The sequence below is a fragment of the Corvus brachyrhynchos genome, unplaced genomic scaffold (assembly GCF_000691975.1).
Source record: "Corvus brachyrhynchos isolate BGI_N302 unplaced genomic scaffold, ASM69197v1 scaffold80, whole genome shotgun sequence".
Classification (NCBI taxonomy): Eukaryota; Metazoa; Chordata; class Aves; order Passeriformes; family Corvidae; genus Corvus; species Corvus brachyrhynchos.
Window position 1 is genome coordinate 7,885,399 of NW_008236769.1, and position 22,255 is coordinate 7,907,653.

General features: G+C 39.2%; 1 protein-coding gene and 1 long non-coding RNA gene across 12 annotated transcripts in view; one reads left to right on the forward strand and one right to left on the reverse strand.

Moving 5' to 3' along the window:
• The window catches only part of JAKMIP1 (janus kinase and microtubule interacting protein 1), a 231,060-nt gene that overhangs the window by 86,438 nt on the left and 122,367 nt on the right, over positions 1 to 22,255 (reverse strand). For 6 of the 9 annotated variants that reach the window (XM_017727658.1, XM_017727655.1, XM_017727656.1 and 3 more), the window contains 3 exons: positions 20,878 to 21,081; positions 4,899 to 4,964; positions 2,155 to 2,199 (listed from right to left, as the gene is read on the reverse strand). In XM_017727658.1, coding sequence (XP_017583147.1) covers positions 2,155 to 2,199; positions 4,899 to 4,964; positions 20,878 to 21,081 — 315 coding nt within the window. Of the gene's footprint in view, positions 1 to 2,154; positions 2,231 to 4,898; positions 4,965 to 13,682; positions 18,454 to 20,877; positions 21,082 to 22,255 lie in introns of those variants that run through there. The other 3 variants (XM_017727659.1, XM_017727661.1, XM_017727660.1) reach the window with 3 other exon arrangements.
• The window catches only part of LOC108445055, a 16,222-nt gene continuing 7,039 nt past the window's right edge, over positions 13,073 to 22,255 (forward strand). The window contains exons 1-2 of one of the 3 annotated variants that reach the window (XR_001859799.1): positions 13,073 to 13,313; positions 20,584 to 21,882. This is a non-coding gene — a long non-coding RNA (uncharacterized LOC108445055). The remainder of the gene's footprint in view (positions 13,314 to 20,583; positions 21,883 to 22,255) is intronic. The other 2 variants (XR_001859797.1, XR_001859798.1) reach the window with 2 other exon arrangements.

A 22,255-nucleotide genomic window follows, 5' to 3' on the forward strand; every position in this document is an offset into this window, starting at 1 on the left:
TATTCAGAGACAGATTCACCTCTGGCAAGATGAATTAAAGGACATTGCCCTTCACACCAGTGCCACAATGTGATGTGCACTCCTACAACTGTCAAGAGCTGAGTAGTTATGTGGCTACACAGTCATTACCCCTGTGTTATCTCCTCAAAATGCTCCTCACCAAGCTTGAATTTAATTACTTAAATACTTGCTGTTAACAGGAAGAGTAGCACATTATATCAGCACAATGCATTTTCTGGAGACTACTAATATTTGCAATTTCTTTTTAATTGTTTTTTTCTCTTTTAGGCCAAGGGGAACCCAGAATACTATCAGCTAATATCAGTGTGGAAACCTATAGATCCCTTGAATGCATAGTATATCAAAATATTTTAAATGGAATTTAAAAATGCTGGTGATTTCACTAAGTTTATTGAATGTTATAAAGTATCTGTAGACTTGGCCAGTATATTTTTCAACATATTCAAAAACAAATATATTCATATAGATGTTAGCACCTCTAACTGGGACTGGTATAAAAAACCTAGATGAAATTCCAAAGACAATAGTTTGGTGACTCCTTTAACATTACTCTTTCAAACTTATCTTAACCAAAATGGCATCTGTCCTATCTGATGTTGTCCAAAAATTTATTTCAAACTGTGGAAAGGTGAATAGTTTACCACAAGGCTTCACCTTTATTCAAACACCTCTCTAGCATATGCTCAATTTTTTACAAAATAAAGGAAATTTCAGAAGAAATCCTGAAAGTACTGAAAATTATTGCTCAATTTCAACTACTTTTCAACTTCTAACAACCAAAAGAAAGCTCTGCACTTGTAAGAAAACAATAACTCCTGAGAATTACATTCCACCCGTCTGCACCTATTACCATTTTATTGAAAAATAAAAAGCATATGCAGCAATGCTTGTAATGAAAGCCCAGAGCAAGTTCCAAAGAGCATCAACAGAAAGATGATAACTGAACACACTGAACCTGAATAAACCCTGGAAAGAGCCCATGATAATACAGGTCTGATTTCTCAAAAGTACTTGTGATCTGGGCAGAAGAAAATACTGTTTCATGTTTAATGTAAGGTAAATATTATAGGGTCTTGGGGTAACTCCTGTCATCATTCTTTTTCATCATACAGTACTTGATAGCAGTTTCTAAGATGTTGAATAAACTCCTACTATAAGGAGATTCCTTGAATAGAATTCACAACAGATTACATACAAGGAAGAAAAAACTTGGAAATTTTGTAAAGGTAAAAGCACAATGTATTATCAGGTTAAAAACAAAACAAAACAAAACCCCAACAACAGTAACAACACAAATACTGCATAATATTCAATAGCTTTAAAGCACAGTTTAATCCTCTAACAGTCAGGCTTTTGAGTTACCATCCTTCCTGAAAGGCAGTGTGGAACTTGAATTGCTCCAGGGAAGAGGACTGGGACTGATTTTCTAAATTGCATTTCCCTCTTGTTCTCTGTGAAAGGTGAGTAGTGCCACGATGGCTCCTGCTATAGCTGAAGAAATTCACTGCCTTTTGCACTGAGCTGAAACGATCAGGGCACTGTGACAGGACAGTGAGAATGATGGCAGTGTCTCAAGGGAGAGGCACAGAGGTTTTTTATCCTCACCCTTTCCATGTTGTGTCAGTCACATTGCAACCTTCAAATCACCTCATAACAGGGAAAAATGGTTATTATTTCCTAAGTTATCTCATGGCCTCAAGGATCTTGAGGAAGTAAAATGAACTCCTTATTTTGCATGGGTAGTTATGCTCACAGGGCTTCTTAGACAGCAAAACTTAAACCAAACATTGTTTGCTACCTCTCCATCCAGCATGACAGAAGGCAGGATCCTACAGCAATGACTGGACTTTCAGACAAAATGTACCTGCTCTGCAAGAATGGAAAGCACTCACTGCAGTTACGGCAGTCAGTATCTTTGGATGCAAAATCATTTCTCATTGAAAACCCAATGACTTTCTGCAGAAATCTAGGAAGGGAAGTATCCCAGTTGGATTTTATAGGTGACTCTTCCTCTTCTTCAGGCAAAACCAGGATGCCCTTCCTCATGGTTTCAGGGTCTTACAAACAATTCCCAAAACATGGCAAAACTTAGGAGTCAAAAACTGAGTACAAAGAAATATAAAGAATACCAACCACACGTCTCGGCTCAGTTGCGTCATCAAGGCCACAGAATGAATGCTAGTGAAAAAAACAAAAAAAGGAACAAAAACTATAACATAAGATCAAAAGAAAATGAGGAAAAAAGAAAAGAAAGAAGATGTAAGATATGTAATAGGAAATCCAGTGACATTACAGCAGTTAGTCTTACATCATTAATTGAGTTGATCTGAAAGAAAGACACAGTATACCAATCTTACTCTAAAAAGCAGTAAAAAAAATCAGTATTTGAGGACATTTTTACAATGGCAACATCTGTGGATTTTTTAACTTCACAAATATTAGGCTTGACTTTGTGATACACTTAAAGAAGTACTTATAATTACACACACTAAAGCATTCCTGAACTAAGACTTACCAAGCCAAGGGCACAACCTAAATGCAACTGAAATAGCAGAGAATCAGCTATGAGAAGAGCATGATGTATTTAAACAGCACTTGTTCCTAATATATCAACTCACTGATTAAAACTGAGATTTTATATCATTCTTTTGTATAGCCTTTAGAAACAGGACAGTTTGCTGAAGAATCTACAGGGCAGAAATACTGTAATCCTTATATTCTGATTTGACAGAATTTTACACAAAACTTAAAAATTGGATCTACTCCTAAAGGAAAATGAAAAGTCATACTCATGACACAGTAAGTGGTACATTGCCCTTAGCTATCACCAGCAGTGCAACTCAGCTATAAATGCTGCTGTTCCTTCAAAAGCATAAGACTTCTCTCCACGAGAAATTACTGTGCTTAGTTTCAGCAGCATGTAGGTGTCAGTCTACACCCTTTAATGCCTTAAACCTTCAGAAGAACAATGAGGTAAAATTATATCATTCATTAATTCCCTGACAACACAATCGTCCTTTGGGCCATCAAATTCAGAATGGGATTTAATCCCAGGGAAAAAAATAATTCAAATGTAATAGAGATAGAAGGAAGCCCTCCACCCATGCAGAAGTTGAAGGTTAATAGAAAGAAATGAAGCTTTTTTGAGGTCTCTTGCTAATGTAACATTAAAGCAAAGAGGATGTGAATAATTTTAACTCATTACGAGCTTTCTGCTAAGCTTGTGATTAAGCTGTTTCTTTTCCAGTGCTTTTCAGCATCCATCTGGCTGATGAGCCAGCAGAGATAATGCTATCTTCCATTTCCAAAATTATCAGTCTGGCTAATCCAATACCTACTCTGTAAACTGTAATGGCAATGCCTTGAAGGCTTACATTTTGGCAATACTTCATCTAGAGATGTTGAATTTTTAGAATAGGTGGATAAACAGTAATATTTGAAATAATTAATATGTACAAGTCTTGCCTATCCCTCAACATTTCTTTGCTTTGAGGAGTTAAGTCAGACATCACTGTCTGCTAGGCAGGAACAGCTTCAGGTATAGACGTGGTCTGGGGCAGAAGAGGGCAAAGGCAGCAGAAGAGCCCTTTTAAGGGTGAATATTGCCTGTGTTTCTCTGCTAGTGCAAACACGGACTGCTGCTTTCCCAATGGATGCAGACAGAGCAGCCCCAACCTTGTGGGGGTGAGGTAAAGTGATAATTAGCAACACCACCAGACAGCCCAGCTTCTGCAGGGTCTTCTCCTGGCTCTTCCACAAACCCAGACAGATATCACAGTCTGGAAAGTGCAGGACAAGGTACAGCAGAAGGGAGACAGCTACTGTGGGAGCAGAAGGGGCCAAGGAAGATGCTGAGGGAATTGGAATAGTTGATAGAAGTGCAACTAGGAGGACTGCCACATCCTGAAAGCAGATGAAGGGATACTGAGATCAGAGAAGGGTGAAGAAGAAACTTTTCCACACCCAGTGAGCTGTTCCCCAAAGCCTCTCTCTGTTCTGCAAACCTCATGGACCCCTTTCAACACCCCTCAGAGTCCTGAAAAAGTCTTCCTTTTACTCTTTTATCCCATTCTCCTCCCAAGAGGAAAAAACCAATTACTGAAAACTCCACTAACTTCTCCATTCAGCCCAGCAGTAGGTTTATGTAGGATTACATACGCATAAATGTTGGAGAAAATGAACCTGGGATGATGTGACTCATGTTGGGATCTAGACATTGGTTCAGCCAAAGTAACATGACTAAAACACTCTGCTGGGGCCTCGAGAAAGACCCACTATCAGCCCATGCTCTGCAGAGCAGCCTAAACTCCACAGGCCTGGGAAATACCTGAGCCCAGAGTCCACGAATGGGATTGTGCCATCCCTTGCTTAGGAACCACAGTGACACAAATTCATTTGCTGTCTGAAGCCTTGATCAGAGAGTCTTAAAAAAATAATTTTGGAACCATTATATTAACTTGTTTCTACATTAAAGCAAGAAATACTCCCTAATTGTAGTGTTTCACAGGCACCTCACTAATCTTGTTTTATTTTTCAGTACTTGAAAGTTTTGCAAAGCAATGCTATCCAAAGAATAGGGCTGAGTTAACAAATTTTTTCAGAGACAAATCTTTGTTCTTTCTTGATCTAAACCACAACAAATCCTCCTTCTACTAGTCTAGAGTCTCTCCTTGATTCCCTCCTGTAACTGACAGAAATCCTGTATAGGAAATTATTTTGAGCAGATATGGGACAGAGCTGCATTTCATGCAGCAATGACTCGAACTCAAATTTATAGATTTTGTGATATTAGGTTAAGTACTATTAACAGCACTGCAACAGAGAAAAACCATTTTGTATGGAAAAAATCCATTGGTACTGCCCAGACATGTATTTACCTTTTCCTCAATTTCTTTGAGTTGCCTCTTTTGAAGTTCTATTTTATCTTCTAGATCTCGAATTCGCTGGAACAGAAAAAGCAAAATACACATTATTATATCTAATTTGAAAAGCATATGAATCAAAATGATAAGAAATAGGTTAAAAATAAAGCAACCAAATGGCCATTATTAATGTACTGCTTCCTTTACACTTATATTAGGCATGTCCATGGCAGAATTTTCCATGTTTCCATGAAACCATGGCACTTCAAACAAGCTGCATGTTCAGAAAATCATGTTTACTACCAGAAAGTCTACTCATCACCACTCATTAACCATAATTTTAATATATATGCACAGAAAATTCCATTTTTCTCCAAAATTATTTTTCTCTGCAACTGTCAGGAGTTTTTCTGCTTACCTAGTCAGTCAGCAGATTACAATATCACATTTCCTTTTAACTCTTTGTTTTCTTTTCCCATAAAACATAACCATGCTTCTAGTATAGTCAGGCTATACCAGAAAACAGAGAATGCACAGATTTTCAGTTTATCACAAAGATACCACCCAGAGACTCAGCTCTGTTCTATTACCAGTCACCTCCCACCAGAGCCAGATGGAATGTTTCCTTCACTGTAGCTCCCCATATTTTTAAGCATTTTTCTTGCTCAGTTTCAGAAAGACTCTTCAAAAACATGACTGCTGCTGGGTCCACATATATTATTCTTCTCTATATCACATATCCCCTTTTTTCCTTTCTGTAAGTTACACTTCTTTTTTTTTTTTTTTTTTTTAATTTTTTTTAAGTTAAGCAGTTGTAGAGTCTGCAGAATTTAGTGGAAGGCTTGCCGTGTTTCTGATGTCACCTTGCATTCTAACGATACCCCAGAGTTGTTACTCCACTTCTGCAGGTTGTTTTATGTATTTGCCTATACAGGCAAATATGACAGGGATTTGTAAATCAAAAAACTTGGTAACAGGAATCGAAATAAACCTTGTCACTAATCTCCTCTTTTAATGTTGGGGGTCTTACACAATTTAGATGCATCTAATTACACTTTCAGTATATTGTACTTGTTACAGATAAAGTAGGGTATAAGTAATTTTTTTCTATAGGCAGAAACCTGAAATCTCCTACTAACTAGTGAGTCACTGGTGATCAAGGAGCAACTTTATGCAGTGAGCCTTCTTTGGGGATTAACTACCCAATCTCAGGCTAGTTTACAACAGCTAGGGTTGTTAACAGTTCCTGAACTTGGAAAGACAAATTATCATCTCCTCTAATGTGGATGGCATAGGCAAATAAAACTAATGTAGCTGCTGCTGCCTCACTCCCAAATTATTTTATCACTCTCAAATTGATTTGAACAATAGTATCTCTTTCAAAACAATATCCAGTCATTACTTACAAACTTGTGTGTGTCAACTGATGTTGGTAGCTGCTTACCTGCATGCAGCTCAAAGACCTCAAATAGGGGTAAATGCTCCACACTCATTATAGCCTAAGACAGCTGCAGCGAGGCAGCAGCTGATCCAATGACCAGACTGGTTTGGAGAACCACAGAGTTTGGCTTGAAAATCACAAATCTAACCTGGAACTATTCAAAAAATGAGGTACACAAAACCCTGCAGTTCCCTTTTCCTAGGGCATACCCCTCCACACAAATATTGAAGACAGGCCACGAGCAAAAAAACTTTGTTATTGCTCCTGTTTCAAAATGGAAGATTTTGCTTAAATGACTGTTTTGAATATTATACATTAAGAGTAAGTCAATAAAAATCTACACTATATCATACTACAGTGCTCAGAGATCTCCCCAGATTGTACACAAACCTGCATGAACCAGATTACCCTCATGTGACATAAGTGAATGCATCTTTGCTGACAATCACAAATGCCCCAAGCACAGATGTATTAATTTCACTTTTCCTCTATTGCACTTGAATTGATTTATATGTCACCTACTCCCTGTTCAAGCCTATATCTCAAGTGATCATCTTTATATACTGTGTGCACCAGAAATGTTACAACCACTGTAAAAAACCATGTGATGAGAAGCAGGCAGATGTAATCACCCCCAAGATCTCTAGTCACTCAGGTGAGACTCCTGTTTCTCTCCTACTCATTTCAGTTAGGCTGATTCCTACTTATAACCACATCCCAGACCTGAGTGACAGACTTCAGTTCTCTGGGGGTTGTGCTATGCTCTGTGGTAAAATTTGACTGTAGTGAGATAAGTGTAGAGAAGGAGGATTTTTAAATACCATTTTCATCTTCAAGGTTTATCATGTAAAGGTATTTTTCAGTAACTCCTGGGAGTCTGCCTTCAGAAAAAAATGAAAATAAAAAAGCCACGGAACATCTGGTTGCTTTCTCACCTCAGGGTTTACAGCAAGTGTTTCTCTCTAAAAGAACAATTTAATTAGGGTAAGATGGCATTTTTAGGATTTGAGAATTCTGTTAATCAAGTAAAAATCGAGATGCTATTATTCCCTTATGAATTTTTAATCTTTTCAAGATTATAGCTATCCAGCTATTTTCTCCAACTATTCAGAACAGTTCTAAAAAAAGGGCTGAGGCTTCCATTTTCCAATTCCCTCCTGTAATAATTGTTAAATTTTAGGAGATGAAAGATAGAGAATAGTTTTAAGGTGAAGAAACATATACTTTCCCCAAAAGCAGTTAAAATACAAAGACAACGTACCAGCTGAAAGGGAATACATACAGGATTGAATTTCTTAGCAATGAACATCTACAAAAAAAAGGTCAAAACTAGATTGGTATCAGTAAGGCAAATTGTGCTGGTTTTGGCTGGGGTAGAGTTAACTTTCTTCACAGGGGCTGGTATGGGGATGTGTTTTGGATTTGTGCTGAACACGGGGTTGATAATATAGAGATGTTTTTGTTATTGCTGAGCAGGGCTTACACAGAGCCAAGGCCTTCTCTGATTTTCATACTCCACTCTGGCAGGGAAGTTGGAGATGCATGGGAGGCTGGGAGGAGACACAGGCAGGACAAGTGACCCAAACTGGCCAGTGGGATATTCCAGACCATGTCACATCATCCTCAGTATATAAAGTGGGGGGAAGAAGGTGGAAAGACAGGGACATTTGGAATGGTGGCATTTGTCTTTCCAAGTTCCCATTACACGTGATGGACCCTGCTCTTCTGGAGATGGCTGAACACCTGCCTGCCCATGGGAAGTGGTGAATTAATTTCTTGCTTTGTTTTGCTTCTCTATGTGGCTTTTGCTTTCCCTATCAAACTGTCTTTATCTCAACCCGTGAGTTTCCTAGTTTGCTCTTCCAATTCTCTCCTGATCCCTCTGGTGGGTGAGTGAGTGAGTGAGTGAATGAATGAGTGAGCAGCTGTGCAGGGCCCAGCTCCTGGTGGGGGTGAAACCACAGCAGTTCTGTTTGGTGCCCAATGTGGGGCCTGAAGGGTTTGGGATAACAACAGATGTGACTGGGATGTACAAGCCTGACCTCACAGCTCTTAGTGCTGTTCAGCCAGTAATCAGCAGGCTCCTGTTTTTGCCATGGGGCTTGATTACCTGACTGTCTATTAGAGTCAGTAGTGGCCACTTTTTGCTTTCCCTGCTTGCTATAGTGCTGTACTGCTTATCACCTCCCTAAACTGTGCCTGGGAACGTTTTGATAACAGCCGTGGCGTTGGGCCTGGGCTGGCGGGTGGCCATGGCACTGCTGCTGTACTGCACAGCATGGATACAGCCAGGAGGGCAAACATTTACATGCATGAATTTTTATATGGAACTGCTCCAGACTTTCTGCTGAAGGGTAATATGCTGAAGGCAGGTGACTGGTGTTTAAATAGCTTTTATTCCTCTTATGTGAGTGGAAATCACAGTGACAGGACACTTTTGCTGCAAATGAGCAAAATTTTGTAACTAACTTCTTTACTACAGAAATTAAAGAGTTCAAGTCTAGACAGGTCAAAATTTGTCTTAAAACACAACCTTGGACTGGAACTGTTCATCAGGTATCAAAGCTTGGGGTTGTCTCCTCCTAGTTGTTTACTTGCTTTCCCCTGGAGGATTATCCAGGAGGATGAAGTGGGTGTAGCTATTCCCATCAATATCCTCTGCTTGCTCAGGGACAGCACTGGGACATAACCAGCCTAGTTCAGCTATTTATATATCCTGAAAAATCTGATTTAATCATTTATTTCCATTTAACTGCAGAGAGAGCCTTAAAAATACGTACATGTATATGCAATATATTGGCTAGAAAAAACCCAACAGATTTACACTTTCATAGAGTATTTAACACATAAAAATAATCACTTTCCCCTATTGTACCTATATACATTTACTGCATTATCTTGATCACAAAGATGACAATTTCCAAAATACAACTTTAAAAATACATGTAAGATACATGCAATAATCATAGCTGTAACAAAAAAGTATCTTCTAGAAGTAGCAAGACATGTTCATCAGTCATAGGCTACATTTAACTACTGAGAGGGAAATTACACAAAAGTTAGAGATACCAATTAAGACCAAGGCAGGACTGTTTGAGATTCAGTGTAAGCCTTTACATCTTTATCTACTGTTCCTTTCATTTGCAAGAATTACCAATCAAGAAGCTGTGGACTCTCTCTCAGATTCCAACACTTGATTAGATGCTTTCAGTATATTCTGATTTGTTTATGTTTGCAAAAGTGTGACTGTGACAACAAATCACACAGAACTATTTCATTGTTATCAAGAAATTCTACCTGCTTCTATGCTTCAGGGTATAAATTGATGATCATTAAGTTGAGCTTTTCCTGCTATGTGGTATAGAGTTGTAACAATTGTGCTATAAAAGATGCATTCAGCTCCACCCATGACATGGCTTACAGGAACCTTGCAGAGTAAATCCATTATATTTTCAACAGCACGAAAAAAAGCGAGGAAGCAACAAAATCGACTCTTTTGCTCTCAGAACTTTGATAAGCCTCAGCTGAAAAGAAAGCCACAGGCTATTCTCTTTTATTTCCTTTTTAAAAAAGAGATGTATAGAAGATATGGACAGGCAACCTGAATCCAGCACAGTATTTGTGTTTCCTTTAGAGTCCCTAGCTTGGTTACAGTCAGAGCCAGGATTAGGGACAATGTAGAGCAGTGCTGTGCTGGGTTCTAGCAATTCCTGTGTTCCTGCAGCTAACAGCTGCCCCTCAGTCACACGAGTGCACCTTTTTTGGGACTGCCAGAATTCATGAGAATAACCCTGTGCTGTCAAATCATGGGGCCATACAATGGAATTACTGTAGGCAAACAAAGAGCCGTAGTCAGGCAGAAACAGGGCAATGGGAATGCAACCATGGAAGAGAGAAGTGTAAACATAAGGGATTCCTAACACTGTCCACCTTGCCTGCACTCAAAACCGACCTGAGAAAATAATGAGTACTAATTTGTCATTGATTTTATTAAAATAGCACATAAAATCTCATCACAGAAGTTCTGGATAATGGATGGTACCTTTGCAAATACTCCCTGTAGCTTCCTTCACCTGCATGCTGCTTCCCTGAGTTTCAAAAGCGGGTTGGATGAGCCCCCCTTTCAGTATGGCAGGCACCTACTCGATAAATAAATCATTCTTCCACTAGCAATGAAGTTTGCTACTTCTGAGTAAATTCTCACAAGCGGCCGTGGTGCAGCCGGGGCTGAGGGCGTTCCCTGTGCGGAGCTATCAGCAGATGGCTCTGCTGGCCAGGCTATGCTGAGCAGCAGCTGCAGCTCTGCCAGGAGTGTGGCTCAGCTCACAGATCCACTTGCATCGCCAGACAGCCACAGAAAAAAGATGCTAAAGATGCCTTACTCATTAATTAACTGCGATTTGAACAGACTTTTAAGTTCCATTATAAAACTCTTCTTAATAGTAGTTACACATGCAGCACATATACAAAGGCATAGGCATGGATGTAACGTCCTAAAACTGCTAACAATAAGGTAAGGTAGAGCACAGCCAGAAGGGTCAGGCAGCTAAAGTACACATTGTCTTTGGAAGTCAGTCATGCAAAGACAGGCAAAGACTGCCCCTAACATGGCAAGCACTACATAGGACATTGTGTTACTAACAGAGTCGCAAAAGGGAAGTTTACCATCAGTCAACCACAGTTATATAAATTATATGTTCACTGACTGCAGGCCTCTCCAATTTTATTCCTGGAGAGATACCAAACACAAACGGCTGTCAAACTGCCCCAAAAGCAAGAAATTTGAATTTTTATCAGCAGAAGATCCCTAATGTGCAGAAGATTCCTCATGGCATTCATAAATGCTCATGACCCTCCATTTCCTTTCACCTCGTGATGGAAACTTCATTTTTCTGGGAAACAGGATCCTCTTCTTCAAGTACAGTGACTCACTTAAGCAATTCTCTTTGGTAAACCCTCCAGTACTGTCAGGGAAATTAAGACAAGTCAGCTCTTCCTTTCTCAAGTAGCAGAGGACTGAGACACCAAGATGGGACTACAAATTCCTACTCCCAGCACGTCTGACCTTCCTACAGAGTGGGAATGTCTAAGTTTGCTTGAAGCATTGTTTTATAGGCAGTATGATACCTGAACTGGCCTTGGTGGGACTAATTCAGGTGTCTCTGCACCTACAGCTCAATTTTCCTGATAGCTGGATATTTTCTCTAGAGGTTTTTGTTTTCTAAGTACATCCAAACTCAGCAAGGGGCTTGATAATCCTGGATGTAGACTGATAATTGTCATTACTCCCTTGTACAAGGGTGCAACAAAAAGGATAAAACAGTATTTAAAACTGAATTAAAGACAAAAGAGTCCAATGAAATCATATGAATACACTGCCAGTGGAGAACCAGCCAGTTAATTATTTCAAAAGGGAAACTTCTGTAAATTTAGCATGCTTTGGCTCCTCTGGCTATACTGCAAACTCAAGATTTCAAGCCATATCTCTGGGATGTCTGAGGAATCAAAGTTTAGACAAAATGCAAGCAGCTTGAGGGTGGATGTATGCCTGGAAATATTACTCTACTTTCACTAACAGAGAAATTTCAGTAACACAGGCTTAGAAGACTCAGCTTGTGGTTTAGCCAAAATGAAAATATTGCTCCATTAAAAAAAAAAAGGTTAATGGCATTCCCACACAGAACACAGAACAGAACAGAATGAAGTATGTGTGCCCAGCTTGTGTTATAATAGGAATAATCCATCTACATTAAGTACCATTCCCATTAATAAAGCTCCTTGTAAAGGAGCACTGAAATAAATGGAAATCCTTAGGCTGAGCTCAGTGAGCCCTGGACTGCAGTCTCAGAACTATCATTTTTATACTGGAGGCAATATATCAGCACAGTAATGACTTGTCATAAATTTGAGAGTTAGACATGGGAGGAACCTCAGCAATACAAAGAAGCTTGATCTAAGATGTACTGAAGTGTCCCACTGCTTTAAAATGCCAGGTCCAGATTTCCTCCCCTAAGCAACCAAAATGTGTGCACTTCCTCATTTGATTAAACTTGTCTTTCAATGCTACCTCAAGTTCTGATGAGAAATAGACTGTGTCACTTTACAATTACATGGTGCCTTTCATGGATTCTGGGGGGTTTTTTTGACTTGATCTCCCAGCTGCCTTTTTAGTTGCAAACACAGACTCTGAGAATTCCTGCATTTTCTCTCTATTGGACAGCGATGCAGGCTAGATGAAGTGGACTTCTTAATCTAAGCCTTCTGTTCTCTCCAATTCACCCACAGCACTAGTCAGACATTCACTGTCCTGAACCAACATCTTGGATGGCTTCAAATCCTCAAGGAGCTTTGGAAAATGGGGAAAAATCTATCAGGAAAAGAAATTCTGTGACAAATGTCATCTTTCAGACAATGATGACCACATAATCCTTCATTTAGGTGTCAAACTGTAGAACTGATGTTCCTGTTCCCTAAATAAGTAAGTAAAGAGCCCATCCATATGAATGTACTGTTTTACAGACAGCAACACCATGAAGATCAATTCACCTAGCTGCAAAATATGCTCTCTGCCATGCTACTGTACTCATGAAAACACAGGAATGTACTAATCAGGGGCGTTAGAAATCACCTTAACAGTTCCTGTGACACGCTCTTATTGGATTTACATTCACCAGCAAATCCAAGAAAACAATTTGATAATTTTAGCACAAAGCAGACAAAGAAGGATTTGCTAAGCTGCTTAGAGCCTGGCCCTGAAATGTTGGAAAGGTTCAGGTTAATGTACATTCACAGGACAGGCACTGTGGGCAGACTATATCTGACATGAACCATGTTTTGAATCTCTGAAGCCATCTTATGATCAAGAAAGTACCTCATTCTGCAGCAAAATTTAGCATGGGGAATATTTTATCAATCTGACAGAGGGAAGAATCAATATTGCTTCATTATATCATTATTTTAAGAAGATTCTCATCACTGTTAAGACACAGGTATGTAGGATCTTTAGTAGTGTGAACAGCATAACTGTGTTACATGTATAAATTTAAACTAAGATGAATATAAACTGACTTGCCTTTAGCTATTATTCAAATCACTAAAGTGATGGATAAACACATTATTTTCTTGGGCTTTTTGAAATCTAATGCATTTTAACAGCTGTTTAAAAGCCTGTCGTGTTTTAACAATACAATTTGCATAGGCAATTGTCATATGCATTACCGAAGCTCTTGGATCTGCTACTGGAAGGGGTGTTTATTCAGAAATCCCAATGTTCCCTTTAATCCCATATTCCTAGAATGTGATTTTGCATAATGGTCATAAGGAAAAAAAAATGCCACTGCAACAGCATCAGCTTAAGCTGGTTTTGTTGACATCTTATTTTATTTTATGAATAAAAACTTAATGTACATTTCAGCCAGTTGACTATGATAATAATAGATCATTTTGGATAATACTGTACCCCTCTGGTTCTCATCATGATTTTTGTTTGCACAGCAGGTAAAAATTTCATTCTTTTCTGTGTTCTGAAGTCTCAACCATTATTATCCAATTAATAGGTACTGACGTAGGAGAATTGTTCTTTTTGATCTTTATTATGCATTTTTAGTTTCTTTATTTGACCTTCTGAGGAGAATGAATCTTTTAGCAGCTGCACTGATGCATTTCTCAGCATATGTATTTAGTCATATTTGTAGTAGTAAACCAGTGAATTTTATAAATGCACTCAGCCCCAAATAACTGTTATGATCTGATACAAATTACTATATGTATGTAGTATTTATTAGTAAATTTGATTCATCTTTTTTAACACTGAGAATCTTTTAATTTATGCAACAACATAAATTGATATCTAATAGAAGAATACCAACAGTCCTATTGCTTTTAATTAGGGAAAAACTAATTTAAGCCATACTATATTTATATTTACATAGAATGGCTATGCTAAGTCTATGTGAGCTGAGAAGACAAAACACATTCAACATCTTAAAACTGACTCTGTGACAGCCTAGACACATTATCAGGCAGAAAAAAAACAAAACCAGAAGCATAATGTAATATTTATTTGTAATTAAATTTAGGTTATTTTACATTCAGATATTTAAATAGCAAATTCCCATGTAGGTAATTATAATGATATATGTATGCATTGTGCATATGAAAATACACTTATCCTTAATTTCTGTAACAAACTTCACACACTTTCTTTTTTAGGCTTGCCTTTCCTCAGCTCCCACTGGCTTTTTCTAAGAAACAGGATTTCAGATGAGAGGATTTCAGCATTCAAATTTCAGATAGAGTTTTCTTGATGCTAATATTATTGCAAGGCACAGAGTTGCTCTTACTTTGAGTAGAACCTCAATCATTCCTTGTTTAGGACAAAGAGAGCAGACCTTTCAGATACATTTTTTAGGTATTACAGCAGTACTGCTATCATGACTTATTCAGACAAGTAGCATTATTAAGGCAATATGCAGAGCAGACACAGTTGAAGACTTTATAAAGAAAACGTACACAAGAAAACACTGTAAGATGAACATACAGGAATTACTAAAATTAACTCTCATCTGCCATGCATGTCAGCTGTGGGAAATTACAGAAGTTTATTGTGATATTGTCATTATAGCAGCAATAATGCCGTGAAAGACTCCATGTTCACTCCTGCATGGCAAATCAATATCACAGGTCAACCATGATTAGCCTAGTCATGATGGCCTTGATGAATATTGATGACAGTTATACAGCTGTGGTATCAGATGCTTTTAAGAGTGATTCATGAATACAAAAATTGCATTATCAACAGTAATCTATTACGCTTTGAACAAAAAAGTACAGAACATTAATACTAAGCAAGCATCAGTAACTGCAAAAAAAAAAAAAAAAGAAAAATCAGTGGTTGCTGTATGTACCCCTCCTCCTATTGTATGCAAACAGCCACCACCTTAACACTTCAGATTCAAAATAAAAACATTACACCATTAAATCTATGTAGATTCAGAGGAAAAATAATCTGAGCCTCCCCAATTATTATTAGAGGAAGGTTCATAGTAACACTTCTACCTGATTTCTAAACTGTGTGACACAGCTGTGAGTTTTTGACTGAGCCAGGCTCTCTGGCACAAGGCAACATGGCAGAGGAGGAGTTGTCTTTAACTTGTGTTCTCTGTCACAAAGCATTGTGCCAAAGAGGGCAGATTTAAGACAACACCTTCTTATGCCTATCAATGAGGTACACTGAGCACAGCATCCTCCCTCCAGGTCTCCCTCCCCCAAAAGCCTTCCCAGTCAACCATTAAGCCTTAATAATTCTCCTTGGGTGAGAAACAAACACCAACAGCCCTCCTCCCCAAACAAATATATGTTATAAATGGCTGAGCCAATATGACCATATAGATATGGTGACATCCAATCCTATGGTTGCACACAAGCTACTCTCCTTGTATATGGAAAAGTTGTCCATATACAAAAGAGCAGGAAGAACTCATGGAGCAATGGCACTTGCCATAGCTTTGTTTGGCCCTTAAGCCAGAAGAACTGTGCCCTCAGAAAAAAACTGCTGGTCAGAAAAAGAACTAAGAAACTTAGTGAAGAAAATTAGTTTATTGTTTCTCAGTTTCAAGGGATATTTTGACATTTCAGGATAAAAAAAGACATCGATGCTTCTGACTTTTCCTCAGTGTCCATGAAAAGCAGTGCCCAAGGCATCACACCCACAGTGAATCCTTCTCTATGGCAGTGACACATGGAGGCCAGTACTTGCTCTGTCCTAAAGCTTTGCCTTCTTCTAGTAAAACATGCAAATAAAGTGGTAATTTCTGCTCTTATTACTGATGAATAATACAATCTGATCATGGGAGTAGATGCCCTAGCTTCAAGAAACCATAGTTAAAATTTTTACAGCTATATTCCAACTATTTAAAGCTGGAATTGGACGACTTCAGAAGTCCATAGATGTCTTATATTCAGGTCTAGAAGAAATGATTTCTTTTACTCTGTAAAACTGAGCTTCACACAAGAATATTCTAACTCAAGTTAGAATAAAACAGTTTAGTATGGTACTACAGTGCAACTTAGGGAAAAAAAAAGTTTCACACTTTTTGATGACACAATGAACTAACATATCTTTTATTTTTATTTTTTTTTTACAATTTTATACAAAGGTAAGACTGCTCTGGGAAATTATTGGACTACATTAATAAAATCTGTCTTTCATATACCTTCTGACTGGCAGCAACCATTTTTGGAACTGCGTGCCAATCTGTTATCCTTCAAAGATTTTCTATCTTCTTTTTGGATTTAAAATAACTTCAGATGAAATCAGAATAAATTATATTTCTATTATAGATTTTCTTCATGTTTGAATACTGCCAACAGTGCAATTTGAATAAATCAATCCTAATTTAAAGCCTGCTCCTGATGAATTTCCCCAGTTTCATACTCCAGAAGCAGCTACAGTAAAACCAACAGGAATGTATTTTGGGTTTTGTTTGATTTATATAAGGTGTAATTGACATTTAAATATTTACAAGTTTTAGAAGACAAGATGATTACAATATATTAAGGTGAACTAACCATGATGCTGTGTGGGTTTTCTGTATTAGTATTTTTTGGGCTGCTGTTGTTTTTTTTATTTGGGGCATTTTGGTGTTTGTTTTTTTGTTTTTTGAGTTTGCTTAATTAGGAAGCTGACACCACTACTTCAGAAACACTTCGTATTTCTCTGTTCTCTCTTTTCCCAGAGATGGATTTTATAGCTACACAACACATTTTTCTCTCCCTCTAGAAATGACTTTAAATATATACATAAAAAATAACCCTTCTCAACAGAGACTGCTAATGACCTTCATATTTTCAAAAAAAGCACAGAAGTCATGCCACTGCACTGACTAGAGCACACTTGTTACTTTTAAATGAAGTCCTGCTAAAAATAAACCAGACACTGATTTACAAAAGGTTGTAATAGCAGTGTAGCACAATGAGACTTTTTTGATGGCAATATCCGCAGGAGTGGCGGTTGAACTGCACATGCCCTGTTGCTGGAAGCAAATATCACAAGCTGCTCATGACAGATTTTTAATTAACATGTTTTACCTCCTCCAAACAGAGAGGATGGTGTAAATCAGAGCACTCTCTCTGACTTAAAGGGAGTACTGCCAACATGCTTCAGCTGAGGATCTGTCCCCCAGACCTGCATGTTGCACTCTGGGTTTAATAAAAGTGTTGTGTGCCTTAGCAAGCAGATCTAATCTCACAGTCTGTCTAATTTGGCTCCACAGAGGCCTGGTTTCCTTAATGAACAATGGGTATACATGAATGGTTCCATTTATACACTAATGAACAATAATAATGTAAGGCTATATACGCCCAAGAAGAACAGATCTACGAATGTAATACAGAGCCTAACATCCTAAAATATATTTATTTCACTGGAACAAAGTTAATACCCAGTGGCTAAGAACTCAAGCTTTGTATCTGGACAAAGAAGAACACATAAAGCAGCACAAGCTCACACCTGGGCAACAATTTACCCATTTCCTTATGCCCATCCCTGTCCCTTCCAGACAGTCATTCCCCGGGAAGGACATTTACCAGCTCTGTAAAACCAGCACCTCACAAGCTAAATCCTCAAAGTCCCTGCATGAAGCAATTAATCTATAATGAAACCCTGCATACCAACCTACAGCATTCACCACATGCCTTACCACTTCTGCACCCTGCATGTATGGTCAGGAGCATTTACAGGCAGAAGGTGAGAACTCCTTCATCATCATCAGATCTCCTTGAACCCCCACTCTGTGTCTGATACAGAAACTCTGAAAAGAAACTCTGAGAAGATTGTTGCCAGCCTGCCATATAAGCAGAGTTGCTCTTTTGAAGCCCTTGTATCAGGCAGACCAGAAGGTAATGGAAGCAAAGAAACAGGCCTTCTAGAAGTGATTGAACTTCCCAAGTTTCATAGAATTTGGAGTCTTTAGTACATGGTTTCCGTTTCAGGGGAAGTTTGAAAGTGTTTGCAGAAAGGAGACTCTGTATGAAGCCTTGCAGGTCCATCCTGTTGTCCTATCATTCTCTGTAACCTCCACTCCAGCAGAGGAAGAAGAAGTGTTGCACACACTGTAGAGGCACTGCAGACTGTAAAATACGACCAGGTCTAGACCACAGTTTTGCCAGAACAAAGTGCAATGGGTGTTTGCTGATGTCACAATGTCAGCAAAACTTCTCCCGGACACAAATATATGAGGAAAGGGATGTACTTAGTGCAGCTTTATCCATTCATTAGGATTCTGCCAGCACAAATATGGTTTCATTTGTGTAACATTCAGCTTCTGTCATTTGCTAGTGAGATGACAGTAATCCAGTGAGAATTAGCCCTCCAATATACCAGGCAAATTAACTAGCATCTTTGCCTTTGTTTTCCCTGTTTAATAGGGTATGTGTGTGGGGAGCGGGCATGCATGTGTGTGTGTTAAAAATAGATGACTAAAATACTTAGCTGCTTATTAAGCAGTGGAATTCAGTTTAACATGTCCTGCAGGGCTGTAACACTAGCATGTCTAATGAGATGGGCACAACACAAAACTCTAATGACATGCTATAAAATGGATCTGGAGACAGGTACATAAACATCCATGGCTAACGAAGCTATGTTTATGCTAGCATTTTTGTTTTCCTATGCACTCATCATATTCAACCTTATGTTGTGAAGCAGTCTGTGAATACATGAACTGGACTAAAAGATGTGCTCCAGATGTGCATATAAAGTGCTCTAATTGATAGCAAGCAGGCCATGGAATAAATTGGAACAAAATCTAAATTAAATCCCAGATATGTACAAAATATGGATTTTTAGTCCTCTGGAACAACCGTTTCACTTTACAAATCTACTCCTATTTCTTCCTTTCTATTTGCCATTGTTACATGAGCTCAACTTAGAGGCTCTGCCCAGGTCCCCTGAAAATATACTCTAACAAGGGCCACAAAAAGGCTCTATCCAATAGCAGTCCTTCAAACAGTGTCAAACCACATTCCTGGTGAAAGCAAAGGACCAACCTATATCTAGTCTGATGTTAAAATCTGAAATTGTCAATTATTTAGGTGAGGCATTACTCAACACACAATGTCATTCATACCCATTAAATGTCATTGACAAACAATATTTACCCAACCAAAAAGCACTGTGTTATTGTTCTGAGTAAAACACCAACAGTCTGGCTGGGAAATTGGACTGCATAAGAGGCTAGCAAAAAACTCCATTCTCACTAATTTTCAGCTACACTAATAATACTAAACTAATAGCATCTGGCTCCATCCTTATTTACCAAATTTAATATATGTACTCTACTGTCTCTTTCTGACACTTTTAGTGCCAGCTGGTACCTACCTTCTCCAGTTTTCTGTGCACCATTGCTGATGACTAAAAATAGGTCATTAAACAAGTTCATCTCCTGCTCTCAATGTTACAAATTCCAAACCAATGGAACAGAGTCAAGGAGTAGAGACAGAAGACTTCCTGGAGCTCAGAGCTCACTGCCACCATAAGCACTTCCCACCATTGCAGGATGACAGGAGATGATCACAACAGTGTTGGGTCACATTACATCAGTTTCCTCTATATTCATCTACAAAGCCAACCTGAACAGAGAGAGGCTTGGACTAAACTAAAAGCAGTTCTTGCCCCAGCACCTTAGTCAGGCACCTGAAATAGCAACAGTGTTCTGGACACATCTACATAGCATTTACAGTATGTGATTTCAGACTTGCACAGAAAGTAGCCATGCAGTACTCAAGTTCTAAGACATCTGCCTGCAACTTCCAGAGTCTACTATGAAGGAGAACCAAAATCCTTGGAAACAATTATTTCTGCTGTAGTAATTAACACCCTGAGACATGCAGCTCTCTTCTTTCACTGACTATTTGCACAGAAACACTAGCAATGCTACCAATACTAAATAATTATCACACCTCTATAGGCCAGGACCTTGCCAAATTCAAGCTGTCAAAAATTGTGCTTAAGAAAGCAGTTTGGACAGACGAGGCTTTTCTGAATGAATTTAAAGGTGTGAAAGCTCGTAAATGGCCTCCTAAAAGATTTCCTGGGACTTCATCTTTTTTGTTTTATTTAAAAGAGTTCATAAATAGCTAAAATAAATAAAAAGGGGGAAAAAATAAAAAACTTGGACTCCTGTAACGACTGTTTCTTCCCTTCCTCCTTCCACAGTGTTACACTCTAATAACCTTCCATTCTGACTTTTTCTAATTTAGGCCTTAAACTTGCAACAAGCTCCCCTTGGAGTCCTGTGGAAGACTGTGTGGTTGCTCACACATGAAAGGTTGTGCAACAGGACCTTGTGGTGAGACAGTGACTTGTTCTGTGTGCACCATGCCCAGCGCAACCAGGTCCTGACACCACACGGCTCCTTGGCACGGGAGCTGTACAGAGACCAGACTGAACAGAACTCCATGAGGTGAGGGTGAAGCGATGCTGTCATACGGGCAGTGGCGGCAACCACAGAGGTAACACCAACACCAAGGGGGAGGAGAGAGAACCGGGATTACCTGCTGGGCCTGCTGCAGCAGCTCCATCCGCTCGTGCAAGATCTGGCTGTCAAACTCACGGCTCTGCCTCAGGATCTGCCGCCGCACCTTCTCCACCGCCGCTCGCAAATCCTCCCGCTGGGCTTCCGTCAGCGACTCGCTCGCCCGCCTGCCTGGGTCCTGCTGCAGGGCATTATACAGGGTGGCTTCCAGCTCCTGGATTTTCTAGTGCAACCCAAATCACACACAGACAGGCTGACATTTGAATCCAGCAAGCAAACGACCCACCAACAGCTAGAGGAGAAGGCTGGCAAGCAAAGGCTAAGGCAGGAGGGCAGGATGGACACAGACAGGTAGACAGAAAGCAGCAAGCGTGAGCAGTGAGAAGCATTCCACACAGAGTGCACGCATCCTCCCAGCATGGATTGACACCCGGGAGATGGGTCCTGTTCTACCAAATGATTGATTCTTCCATTTAAGAAAGATTCAGAAGATAAGTCTGCATTCAATACCTGATAAAACTCCAAATCCTGATGCTGAACATTACAAATTTAATTAAAACAGATTTCCTTCTACTGCAACTGAATTGTTAAACCATCCTATAAAATAAAAAAACCAAAGGAAAAACAGTGAACAGAAATCTTGCTTTCCCTCTCTCTGGTCCTACTGACCTGACACCCATGGCTCACAGTCTATGTACTGACTAGGCTTAGTTCCAATTTGCCATAAGCAATGAAGGGAGGAACACTTGTATACACTAATCCCTCATCCGTCTCCTGCTGCCTGCCAGATTCCTAACATGATCCTCATGTACTGACCAAAACTGGAGTACTTTGAAAAGCAGAGAACACAGGAGAACTTCACATTCACATGGGGAACTATACTCCCAAAAGAACAGAATCATGGCAGTGTTTCCCTGATTACTGGGTTTAGTATGATCCTATCAAAAACCAGCATCCAGACTAAAAATATTTGGATCAAGAGCATCTGACCACATCCCTTTGGCCCTCATAACACCTTTGTGAGGTAGGTAATTCCATCCATATTAGTGATGCATCAACAGCTGCACAGAGAGGTTAAATGGCTTGCCCAAGGTCACAGTGCTAGAAATAGTGCCTGCTTGTTTTTATCTCTGTTACCGGCTCTGAGCACTAGACCTTGCTTCTTCTCTGAAAGCATTTTCCACATAAGAAACAGTTACAATGTATAAATAGTGCTTCAGGCCATTTCCCGAAGTCTCACTATTAGCAAAGTTGTGTGTGCAGTTTTACCAATTCCTGGGTAATTCCTAGCTGTTGTTTATCCTGAGAAAAGGCAGGGTCGCAGGTTACCTTTTGAAAACCAGGAAGAGTAAGGTTGGATAGGATTGCACAGGAAGGAATTTCATAGGAAGAACAGG